Source organism: Gallinula chloropus (assembly GCF_964237585.1).
Source record: "Gallinula chloropus genome assembly, chromosome: 19".
NCBI lineage: Eukaryota > Metazoa > Chordata > Aves > Gruiformes > Rallidae > Gallinula > Gallinula chloropus.
In genome coordinates this window covers 7788171-7800994 of record NC_140104.1, presented here as the reverse complement: position 1 = coordinate 7800994, position 12824 = coordinate 7788171, and the positions used below count along the sequence as shown (strand labels likewise).

General features: G+C 48.6%; 1 protein-coding gene across 2 annotated transcripts in view; it reads right to left on the bottom strand.

Annotated features, from left to right (window-relative positions):
• AUTS2 (activator of transcription and developmental regulator AUTS2) overlaps positions 1 to 12227 on the bottom strand; it is a gene marked incomplete at its 5' end in the record, with an annotated part of 774150 nt that extends 761923 nt beyond the window's left edge. For both annotated transcript variants that reach the window (XM_084273147.1, XM_084273148.1), the window contains one exon: positions 11934 to 12227. In XM_084273147.1, coding sequence (XP_084129273.1) covers positions 11934 to 12227 — 294 coding nt within the window. The remainder of the gene's footprint in view (positions 1 to 11933) is intronic.
• Positions 12228 to 12824: the final 597 nt, after the last annotated feature.

Genomic DNA, 12824 nt, shown 5'->3' with positions numbered 1-12824 from the left:
GTCAGGACCCAGGCTGCAGGACACCAGCTGGACAGTCCCACAGACATTAGCACCAGCAGCAAAAGACAGAACAGACATGAAAATCTTTCACCCACAAGCGAAACAGCAACAAAAATGCCTTGAGTTGCCTGGAACAAAGATGGAAACAGTAAAGGTGACAACATACAAATTCACTGCCAATTCATTAACAACAAACTGCATGGTACATCTTCCATTTCAATGCCAAGCACAGTGGTGTGCACCCCACCGGTCATACACACATGGTGCAGAGCAAAAGAGCACTGACACGAGAGGAGCACGTAACTGGGTATTCAGGAGCCAGCAAAGAGCATGATCCAGTTCTTATCACTGTCAGCTCCTCAAAACAATCCAGTGAAGCCAGGCAAAAGCATTTCAAAGACTTTAATCCATGTGAAATATTACTTCCTGGATCCGGAAATTCAATCCCTAGCAATGAAAACAAAAAGCACGCTCATAAACGTACCTTTCAACTCGGCCAATATAGCTGTATTTAGGCTCAGTCTCTCTCCCAAAAAATCTTTTACTCATTAATACAGAGGAAACTTGAAATGATTGCTGTAATTGCAGTTAAAAAATTAATCATGTTTTGAGATAAATGCAGATAAAAGCATGTTTTACTAATTATCTTTTGAAGCTTCCGCTCATGAAAGATTAAAGGTGGAAGAAAAGTTGTTGAAGTATTGAAGACAAAAATCCTACCATTTGAAATCCCTTTGAAGCCATGTACCTCGGATGATTGATCCTTAGTGTCCGGATGTATTAAAAAAGGAGTCGTTTCAATTTAGAACAAATATACCAAACTGTGCCCACTGGAGGGGGGGTTTTTTGAAGACATGTTCCTAAAAACAGGTGCCTCTTGGTGTCACCTCTCCACAGAACTGCCTGGCATCCCAGGCTGGAGCAGGCTGGTGACTGCAATGCCTCACAAGGCACCTCTGTTAAAGGCTGGATTTCCTTCTGCTTCACCCCTGACTAGCGCAAGGGACTTCAAGCCTGAATTCAAAGCTGAATTCAAGAATTTGGGGCTTTGTTGAGCTCTCCAGAGCTGCAGTCATATCAATCTGCTTATAAACAGATGGTACTAACCCAAGCATCTGCACCCATCCGAAGAGGGAAGCAGCGGAGGGATGCGGGTGTCTCCCAGACTGCTGCTCCCAAAACAAATGCCACCAAACCCACAAAAAGTAAAAGTAAGATTTTTTTCATCCTCAGGGAAGAGAAGCAGGAGGTACAGGCATCACCTGTTTGTCAGAAAACCCTCATCACCACCATGGGGGTCACACACAAGCCCCCTGAGGACTGATTCCCATCCCTGGGGCTTTTAAAGAAATGCAGGTTACCTTAGAGTGGGGAGCAAGAGACTCAAAAGCAAGGCTGTACTTCCACTCGCAGGTCTAGAAATACCAAGGCACATCACTCCCTTCCTGCTCCATACCGGCAGCCTGCTTTACATTGCAGACGGTTTCTAAGAACCCCAAGGATGTTACATGGAAAAGCCAACCCATTGACTGCAGGCTTAAAATCACAATCCCTGTACCCACACCTCCACTGGAAAAAAAAACACTGTAGGCTTCTGCAAATTGAAACAAGTTGAAAAATACTATTACATAAAATTGCCAAGATGCTTTATAGCCATTTCGCAGGGTGGGTTATGATTTACATCAGACTTGAATTGTGCCACTGTATCTGAAAGGTATAAATTTCAGGAGGAGTTTCCTTGCTGGCATCCCCAATCACCCGCAGCGCGGCACAACCAAAATCTGCTGTCACAGTGCAGTTTGTAAAAGTATTTCACCGAGTTCAGGCGCTACAGAAAGTCAACATCAAGGGCTCTTCAGGCCTGTAGAGTTTCAAGAGTTAGGACAGACCTGAAAGGGTCTGTTTGACCCCTCTTTTCTAAGGGAAGGGTGCCGCCGCAATGAATATTACTCTCAGGGAAGCAGCCTGCTCTGTATTTCTTCTTGCTTCATCTCAAAGCAGCAGCAACACTGAAGTAATGAAGCCTGCCACCACTCCAGACCCGAACAGGGCTAGGTAAAAGATTAAACGGTTGGGTTTTTCATAACCACACATCCAAGGGGATTTGCCAATGTCTTTTTATTTGCATATCTGGCAGCCTGCCCCAGACAACTAATACATAAGTGACAGCGTACAGGTGTATTAGTTTAGAGTTTGCCTTTAATCTAGAGGTGTCAATTTGCTTCTGTTTTAATTACATCCATCTTGATATGTTATTACAACCTCATGAAACTTCTTCATTATGTGAATGGCTATAAATACACACACATGACAAACAGTTGTTATAAATTTTCTGGTTCAGCAGTGGAGGCACGGTATCTTAGCCCACACATCGAGCACATTTAAAGTTTCAGTGCTCCCTCTCCTCTCTCTGCCTCCACCCCTTTCCCTTCCTTCACTTTTCTTTCATCCAAAACCAAGATTTTATTTCCCCCACCCCCACTATATTCAATGGATCTTCTAAAATTCTTTCACTGGTAGCAGCATTCTGATACAAATACTATCAGCTTACAGAGCCGTTGTGGCACATGTGTGTCCTTCTGGGCTGCGCCTCTGTGAGAATGTCTGTTTGTCATTAGGCAAATATAAGGAGATTGCACTGAGGTCTTATAAACATGCAAAGATCCACTTTTGTAGCTACATAATTCACTGAGTTTTTCAACACACATTCTGAGGTTGAAAATTTGGCAAATCCATCCACCAGATGTATCTTTCTGATCCCAGAACTCATTAAAATTTACTTTTTGTCTTTTTTTTTTCTCTCCCAAGTCCAGCAGACTCAGCTGTTGAGCCACATTAATTGCATTTTTATTATTTTTTTCCATAGTTAAAATGACTAATGCTGGAAGAGTCACTGCCTACAAGCACAATAGCTAGCCAGTAAAAATTACTAGGACTTTTAATCTTTCAGTAATACCCAAATCACATAAAATAAAGAGAGGCAATTTGGTCTCCTCAAAACAGACGGTTTTGATTTTCAGTATTTATTTTGAATTTTCTTTAAGGGAAGAAAAGAGAGGAGAAGAGACACCATTTCACACCAAAAGATTCCATTCAAAGGTCAAAGTGCCCTTGACGTGCATTAAAACCCACAACACTAGAGTTACAACATAAATCGTCCCCACCAGCAGCTCTTCCCTTCCCCTCTTACCACACAGACTGCTTGGAGGTCAAACCTACTTTCTCTGCCTCCAACCCTCTATCGGTGCCCGCTTGACAAATGTCACATCATGCCTGTTCAGCATATCTGGCCAGCTGTGGAGCAAGCTTAGCTGGAGAGCATGTGTTATCCAGCTCCTGTAACAGCAGCACCTCCCAGCTCTTCCCTGGACGCCCTGAAAGCTGAGGACCTGATGCTGGCTTCTGGAGGACCCTCAAAGGACACTCTTGGCACTCTCCAGTGACTAAGCACCTGGGTGTGCAGAAGCCAAGAGGAAGGCGAATGCCAGAGCCTGCAGCCCCCCAGCCAGACATCCCCTTTGCACAGCGACCAGCCAGGTCCTTTGGCCACCTCTCCTCCATTCCCACCATTCGCATAAGAAAAGCAAAGCAGATTCTCAGACCGAAAGGTCTCGGGTCACTTAGGACTTCCAGAGCAAAAATAAACACAAATCAATGCCTGGAGCGATTCTCACCGTGTCTGTAACTCATCTCAGTCTCGGCAATAGGAAACGGTGTGTGAACAGCAAAATGCAGCTGTCAGAACTCTCCAGGCAGGAGACGTCACACCATGCCTGCCTTGTGGCCAGGGCCACTGCTCTCCCGCTACCTGCGTGCAGTCCAGGAGGAGTCGGTAGCAACCGCTTCCCAGCTCCCCAGTGCCACAGCACGGGCAAAGCAGCTGGGTCACCCAGAGCCCCAAGGGTGGGTTGGCTGGGATGTTGTAACCTGTGTCTGCATGGAGGGAAGAAGGTGACAGTGGCTTGAAAATATCTCTGACAGGTAAGGTGGACCTGAGCCAGGTACTACCACTGTTAGATACTCTCCTCCAAAACATTGTTCCTCTCCTAGTTAGCCTGTTGCCACTCAGGAATTTGTTTCTGGATCCAAAACATGTTTTAAAGTCTCTGTTACAATTACTCTCCGTTATAATTACAATTACATCTCTGTTACAATTACTCCTCAACACAAGGAGCACCTCCCCAGAACTGCAGCCACCTCATCTAACCTAGAAGGTCCTGGTGCCAACCTCCGTCCACCTCTCTGACAGAGGCACGCACTGTCATCCTGCAGCAGCCACAAGCCTGCCCTGGATGGTTTCACCTGACCCATGCCCAGCACAGGACAACCCCAGGAGCTGTAGATGTTCAATGGTTTTCATCCAACAAAGGACAAGCCTGGCCTTTGGATGGGGAAGAGAAGATGGCAGCAGTTTTATTCCCAAACCAACAAGTCCCTTCTGTTCCAAATAAAAGTATGAAAAGAGGCAATTTACAAAAGCACTGCTCCTAGAGAAGCAACTTCCACTTTGGGAAGCTGGCAAAGATGTGAGCCAGATCAAGAGGCAACCAGTTCTGAAGGGAACACCAGACTGATCTTCTGCATGGCTGCCGAGTAACTATTCCTATTCGGAGTTAGGATATTGCTCCTATCAGGTGCATCAGCATTACACAGTCTCAGGTTCAGGCAGCAGGAACTTGGATCAGGTATCAGGACACCTCTGTGCACCTCCCATCTCTTTGTCTCAGCAGATTTTAAAACCAGTAGGACGGAGATGAACACTGAATACCGAGCAAACCCACGTGTGCAGTGTGATCAAACTAAACCTGATAGGCAGAATCTCACGAACGGAAGTGTGCGTGCAGTGCCAAGGGGTAATCCACTGCTTTGCCTGCCTTCTGTTCCACCCCTCCTGCACAGAGGAGGACCGAACCAAAACTCCCTCCTGTAAGGCTTACCAAACTAAAGATTTAGCCTCTTGGTTATAACCTTTCTCCACCGCACGAGTGTGTGAATTTCAGCAGTAGTGTTGCCAAGATACAAGGAGAAAAAATCTCAAGATATTAAGGTAAAACACTATTTAAAGGCAAATAGTACAGCAGAGCTGAGCTGGGGATCTGACAAATTGCCACTGCACGTTCTGCTGTTACAGCAAAACAAATCCCTGCCTGCATTAGCCATTTCTCCTTACTTACAAAGTGGATTTTCATATCCATTTTACAACAAAGGAGTTTAGAGGACTACGATGTTCTGAAGTGGTCTTCACCACCGCTTGGCATCGAGTCAAAATGACAACAAACTGACTATACAAAAAAAGTGCATACAGCTGGTAATTTGTGGCACACACCGAGCCAAACCCCAACGAGAACACAGATCCTGAACTGATAAATCATAAGGATGATGTACAAGAACACAGAGGAACGTTGGAAGCAATTTCCCCTCACAGAACTGAGACGATGTTGCCTCAGCAAAGCGCTGCAGTTCAAGTAGAGGGAAACTGAGAGTTAAACATCGCCACATCTCAGCCCGCAACTTCCTAACTCCATTAGCCTTTTATTAATTGCATTTGAGACTTCACTAAACTTGAGCTTGGGCTATTTTTAAAACCTATCTGACTCAACTTATTGTTGCTCAGAACAAAGATTAAACTTCTAATTTAGCTGCAGATAATTACAAGGCTGCAGGTCAGCCCCCCGGTGTAATGCGGTAGGGTCTTCAGTCAAACCACTAGAAACAGTCCTTAAAAAACCAAACTAGTAGCAGAGATGGGGGATGGCAGGGGCCCACCTCACTGAGTGAAGGGCTGTCCTGCCTTTCTCCCATCTGAAGAGTTACCAGGTTTAATGACTTTTTAAGCAGAGGCACATTTAGTTGAGTGTTTCCCCTCGGTATAACGGCAGGGCTCCCACCACGGAGCACTTATGTACACAGCAGTGGATCGTACCTGAAACTTCCACTTCTGGCAACGACATCCCGCTCTAGTTCTCAGTGTTCCCATCCAGTTCCTGATATTTCTCTATTGATCTCAGTGTCGTAACTCAATCTTTCAATTACTCAGCCCCTTGGTCTTTCTGCTGATTTTTTTTTGCCTTTCCCCAGCGATAATTTTCCCTCTGAGTTCCTGATCCTTTACCCTTATTTTATAAAGCTGGTTCTTTACACTCCTTCATCCCAGCAGAGGTCCCAGATTTTTAATGAGAAAGGGCTTTCTTTCTCCCCTAAATAGCAGGGAAAACAAACAAACAAACAAAAAGATGCCAAGATGAAAATGGCTAAGGGTGTCTTTTGTCCTATTGATACATGGCATAATTCCCATTAATCTTAAAGAGCAGAGCCAGAGGAGACTACTTGAATCATATTTATCTAAAGAAATTGTCCTTACAGTTTAAACTCTTCCTTCTTCAACTCAAGGCCATTGTGCCTCCTGCTACCACCAATGGGAATGACACAAATCTCCACCTTCATTACACCAGTACCTTCAAGAGTTCAAAGGAGTATTTGTACAACACAGTACAACATTATCCACCCAAAGAGAGAGTTTCAACTCTTCAACAGCTACAAGAAGTCAGAGGGAGCTGGGGATATCTAGCCTCTTGGAAAAGTCTCAGGCTTGAAAAAGTAATTTCTAAGCCTTTAAAAAGCATTCACATGCCCAAATTACAGCAGCATTAGTTTCAAAAATTACCCAAGAGGTTCCCTCAGAGGAATGTATGCCCTGCTGCCATCAGTCCTGCTTTCATTTTGGGTTGCTGGGGTTTGTTTTTTCAGTTCTGGTCGCTGAGGGTTTTCATCAAGAGATTCAGTTGCTCTGTCAAGGTTATCTCAAAATTTGATCTCGGGTCAGTTTACTGTTTCCTCTAAATACGCAGTGAAAATAATAAGCGCGTCGCTTCGTGTGATATCCCAGCGTCACACAAAACCCAACGCCGCTCTCCGTCAGCAGATATCTTCATTTAGTTGTTCGCTTCTTTTCTCTGCAGGCCTAAATCTGCAGACTTGCATGTGCAAACAGAGCCTAGGACAAACACCTAAGCATCTAAGCAGTCAATAAACACAAGAAGGGCTACCAAGATTTGCTGACAGCACTGAACAAACACCTGATGTTATGATGCTGTGGAGGTGAGGCATGAAGATCAAATTCCTTTTGAAATATGGAGGGATAGAGACAAGGCAGAACAAACTTGCTTGAAATCTCGGAGAATTAAAGTAAAACAGGCTAATCAGGCCAGCTAAAAGGCTGGTGAGAAGAGAACGATTTGGGGAGGAAATCCACACTGGAAGCCAGTCATTCTGGTGTCCAGCTCAAAGCTCCTGCTGTCACCCAGCCAAGCTATTTCTGTTTTCAGTGGGCTGTGCCTGGCGATCACACAGCGGTTATTAAAGCAAATTCCTGCATTCAGATGCACGCACAGAGCCACGCTGCCAGTGCACACAGGCACACAACCCAGGCCATGGTATCTTCAAAACCTTCCTGTTACTTCCACACTTTGTTTGTGCAACTGTAGTGTCTGTTTTTAATGCTCACATCAGCCGTTGAGCTCTTCTCCATCCAGTCTCACATTATTCTCCCTGCCGTAGCTAACAGCTGCCTAAATCACACAAACTCAGTGGAACAATTGCTTAAAAATTATTTACACTAGGTGGATGGAATCATCTGACACAGAATTTGGAGCTCATTAAACAGCTCCTTGACAAATATTTGTCAGCATTTCTCATTTGTAATTAATTATATTGGGCCGTACCTGATGATAATTTAGCATGGTCTCAAAACAGACTAATGCCTGCGTGCTGAACAGAAATTAGCTCAGCAAATGCACAGCGAGAAATTGTGCCAGTTTATGAAACACAAATCCCCATTTAAATGCAAGTGTGTGTCCCCCTCCCCACCCCACTTCTATCTGTGCTTTATAAATACCTGTGCCCCATTTCAGGCTTGTCAGAGCTGACAAGGGTTGAAGCCTGCCTGAGCTGAAGCTAAACAAACATCCTCAGAAAAACCTTATTACCTTCCTCAGTGTTCAGAAAACCCGAAACCAACTGCTTACTCCATGGGGATGGCCAGAGCTGACTCAGGAAACATCAAGTACTTCCCAGGCTTTGAGCTATCTTAACATTCAGGTCAGATTTCATTTCTCATCACAGGAAACCATCTTCCCTGTGGCACATCACCAGCCATAGCACTGCCTGAAGTCCTACACACCAGGGGTAGGAGGGAGACAAGCATCTTCACACCTCACCTCAGGGAGCGCTCCACAGAAACCTCCTCACCAGCACTGCTGGAGCATGTCATGGAGAAAGTAACCTCAATGCACTGAGTTATCACTTCTTGAAAAATGCTCTTTCCCTGTCAAACTGGGCTGTAAAACATCCACCCTGTATGAAGAACCCTGCACTGTTGTGGTAACACACACATCAGCAGTGAAGCACAGGCTATGCTAAGCTGGGGAAGGCAGTCACTCGGCTTGGCCAGACACCAATAGTGCTGACACTGGTCCTGAGCATCCACACCTTTCTCTTTTCTCACAGGCTGAAAGACTTTGGGAGGTCAGGAAAGTGATGCGTGGATGACTGCTCTAGAGGAAATTGTGGAGCTTGCTGCTCTCAGTCCCAGCAAGGCTACTCAGCGAAGGCTATGGTGAATCAGACCACATCTCAGCCACTTAAATGCAGAGCAAGCACAGGTTTGTGAAGGTCAGAGCTCCAAGATACTGCCCAGTGTAGAACACAGGCCTACAGAGACCATCGTACACCAGTCTAGCGAGGCCAGGCAGGGATCAGCCTGCCCACATCCACAATAATGCTGGATTTGCTCAACTATCACTCCAAAGTGTGGGGGGGTAAAAATCAACAGTGAGAACCCACTGCCTTCAACTCCCTCTTCCCCTTTATTCCCCACACAAACATTAGAGAGATCAAGGTATGGGCTATCACAGACCCAAAGACAGATAACTGGAAGCAGATTGCCTCTATTTCTACACCAAACAATTTAAACTTGAGGAGCATGAGAAGGCTACTGATACCTGGAGACAAAAACAGCTCCGAGAGTGGGAGCTGGTTACAAAGATAACTTGGCTTCAAGGGATGGGAACTTTTATCAGCATAACCATTAGCAGACATGGATGACTCCTACTGAAGGCACAGCGGCCATGGGATGCACACCTGCCTTGTGCAGTGCCTGTGTTCCCTGGCACACTATGAGTATCACACAACCTGGTGTTTCACACCATGTGAGCATTTTCAGTCACCCTAACACAAAGCATTTAGCCAAGGACATGTAAAAGGAAGCTAGATGGAAATGCATCACAGAGTTTGCACCTTTCTATACAGCATTCCTAAGAAGATCCTGGGGTGACATCCCACATCCACCCAACTCACACACCTTCTGCTGCAAAGATGTCCTCATATGCAGGGAGTTCAGCCTCATCCCTCCTCAGCAGCTATCCCCTCCTGAGCAAGCCACCGTCTGCCCGCTTCCCTTCTGGCCTGTGGGTCCAGCTCTTCCAGAGGTGAGCAGCATGTTCTGCTCCTTGGTCCTCACAGATCTTCAGATCAAGCAGACAAAACACCTTCTGTCCCTGTGACTCTTTCAGCTGGGCTAAGCCTGAGAAAAGGCTGAAGTTCAAGCACAAAGCCTGGGCTGGGGCAGCCTTGTCCCATGCTGGGCACAAAAGTTTTCTGCAACCTGTGGAGAAGCCTCCACGGCCTCCAACAAATCAGGGGCAGATGAAAAGCCTGAGATGTACAAACACCAGGGCAGCCCTCCATGACACTCAAGGCTTCTTGTCTCAACTCAAGTACACCTAAAGGTCTCACCGACACCGAGACAGCTCACTCCAGCAGCCACCCAAAACCTCCTCCCCGATGCCAAAACCACAATGAGAACTTCAGGCTGCTACGCACACAGCAATTTTGCCACCACAGCCTTACGACTCATCTCCCTGTGATCCTCAGAAACAACTTTCTCAACACACACACCGAGCTGCAGGAAAAAGCACCTAACAACGACTTTGTGATATTATTTCTCAACGCAGCATGAAATCGTTAGGTCAAAATGTGCCACCTATCACATGAACATTAAAAGTGTGTCAAGTCTCAGTGTGCAAGCTATTGTTTTATCTGAATGTGATATTAGCTGGCAGAACCGGGTAATGTTTCCGCGCTCCTTTTTAGCGATCTAGGATTACGACAGGATGCAAGTAGTAGCCATTCTTGGCTTTGCAAACAGAAAAGAGCACAGCAATTACATTCATTTCAAGAGGAAAATAAACAAATGAGAAGTAAAACCAGAATAAAGACATTCTCTAAAACGCCCTACCAAGTTCTGACCATAAAACTTGCTCTTCACTTCCCCTCCAGAAAGGACTACGGCCAAATTCTCCAGTCCCTATTCCCATAAATCCCCTAAAGACACAAACTGGGGCTTTGTTTGAGGAAGAACAGAATTTGGTCCGAAACAGAAGCATGCAAATCTCACTCTTGCCGACAAACACGTATCCACAACTCCTCCTCTCTCCAGTTTGAGCAGGGCACCAGTGGATAGGCTCCCCAGGTGAGAAATGGTGGCAAAATCGTGTCTCACCCTTGCCTCAACATTTGCACATTATTGCTTCCACGAGTCTAACACCAACCATGTGGAGCCTTGTTGGAGTGAACAAATCCTCCCTCTGATTACACCGGAGTAAGTTCTCCTGGAGACATTAGTCTGGGTGGATACAGGTGTAACTAAGGACAAAATGTAGCTTCAAATCACATAAAAAGAAACAAAACCCAAAAAACAAACCGCCCTGAAAATGCCACTAAGTATTCCTGGCTAAATATTTAAACAGCTTAAGAGCTACACAGATTTTTTTTTTGTTAAACAATCAGCTTCACCTCCGCATTTATTTTGACAGTTTATAATCCTTCCAGTTGTGACTCCAGCACACGTAAAACCAAATAAATCTGCTTTTCTCCACGGCAAACTTCTCCGGAGCAGAAGTTATAAACAACAAAGCCCTTCAAACAAATGGGCCGAAGCTGAGCTCCCCCTTGCACGGCTGCATCCCAATCACCACCCTGGCTGGGCTGACAGCGATTCCACGGCAGCGGTTGGGTGGGTGGGTGGTGGGTACATGGGGGGCGGAGGGGGGAGAGCTGAGATCGGCCGGGCGGAGGAAGGAGCCCCGTGGGGGGCTTCCCGGGCGGTGCCTCCCTCTGCCCGGCCCGGTCTCGGTTTACCCACACCTCTTCTTTCAGCGCTTTTATTTTCGGGGGGGGGGCGGGGGGGAAGGATGGAGGAGGGGGAAAGATGGAAAGGGAAGGGAGGAGGGGTGTGACTGGTGTCCCCCGCGGAGTGGGAGGCCGCGGGGCCCACTCGTGACAGGCCGATAGGATCGCGACAGGACGGGCGCCCCCCACCCATCAGCAGCACCAGCCGCGGCCGGCGAGACCGAGCGAAGAGGAGCCCACAGACACACACACGCGCGGCCCGGCGCCCCACGCCGCCCCCGGACACGAGTGGGCGGCCCCGCCGGGACACCGCGACGCGAGAAAAGTTTGATTCGTGGGAGGGGAGGGGAAGGGAAACGCCGCCGGGAACCCCGCGGGGGGAGCGCACGCAACTCCCCGCTCCCCTGCCCGGGGTGTGCTTTGGGGGGGGGGGTTGGTGGGGGTGGGGGTGTCACCCCGCTCCCCGCCGCCGCTCCGGAGCCCCCCGCCACCCGCCGGGAGCGGCGCGCCGCGCTGCAGGTGTCGGCGGCAGGAAGGGAGAAGGGAGGGGAGCGGGGCACCCCGGGGACGGGGAAGGGCGGCGGGACCGCCCCCGCGGGTACCCCCGGCGGCACCGGCCCGGGGAGGGGGTAAGGGGCGGAGGGGGGCGGGAGGGGTGGGGGGGGGTGTCCGGGCCGGCGTTGCGGGGGCTCCCCCCGCCGCTGCCCCCACACAATGAGGCGCACACAAAGCGCCGCCGCTCCTACCTCCAGCGCCTCGAAAGTGACGAAGCTGGACATCGCGAAACCGTCGATAATGTCCTCTTCGGCCGAGGAGGACTCCCGCCGCTTCCTCCGGGGGGGCCGCGGCCGGGACGGCGGCGGGGGCCCATTGTCTTCCTTCTCCGAGCCCGAGGAGGAGAGCGCCGCGGCGGCCCCGGGGCCGGCGGCCCCTCCGGCGGCAGAGCCGCGCCGCCCGCCTTTGGCTCGCCGCTCCCGGTCGCGCTGGGACCGCGATCGCCGCTTCTTCCGAAGCCCGTTGCATCGCGCCGGGCCATCCATGTCTCTCGCCGGCTCTCCCTCTCGCTCTCGTTCCCCCCCCGCCCCACCGCAGCCACAAATCCGGCTCCCCCGGCGGAATAACGGGGGAGGGAGGGAGGGAGGGAGGGAGGGAGGGAGAGAGGGAAGGAGAAAGGGAGGGAGGAGAGGACAGCAAGGGGGTGGGGGGGGGGGGGGTTGGGGGGGGATGAAAGAATCCGAGTGCGGTTCCACCACCACCAGCAGCAAGCACCAAATGTAAGAGATTCCTATAAGCGAGCCAAGGAAAGTAATGGCTGATCTCAGGTCGCCTTTGTAAAAAAAAAAAAAAAAAAAAAAAAAGGCGAGAGAGAGAGAGAGAAAGGGAAAAAAAAAAGCCTCACCAAGCAGGCAATAAATCAGAATAGCGGAATGCTTTGATCAAGGGGCTGGGAGGGCGAGGATCTCCGAAAGAGGAGGAAAAAAAAAAAAACCCAGCAGAGAAGAAGGGGGGAAATAAAGAAAGAAGGAGAGAGACCCGCTGGAAGGAGGGAGCCGAGAGTATTTCCTTGCACAAAATTTATTTCCTTTCTTCCTTTCCTCCCCAACTAGAAGAAGTTCCAGGGGGAAAAAAAAATTATA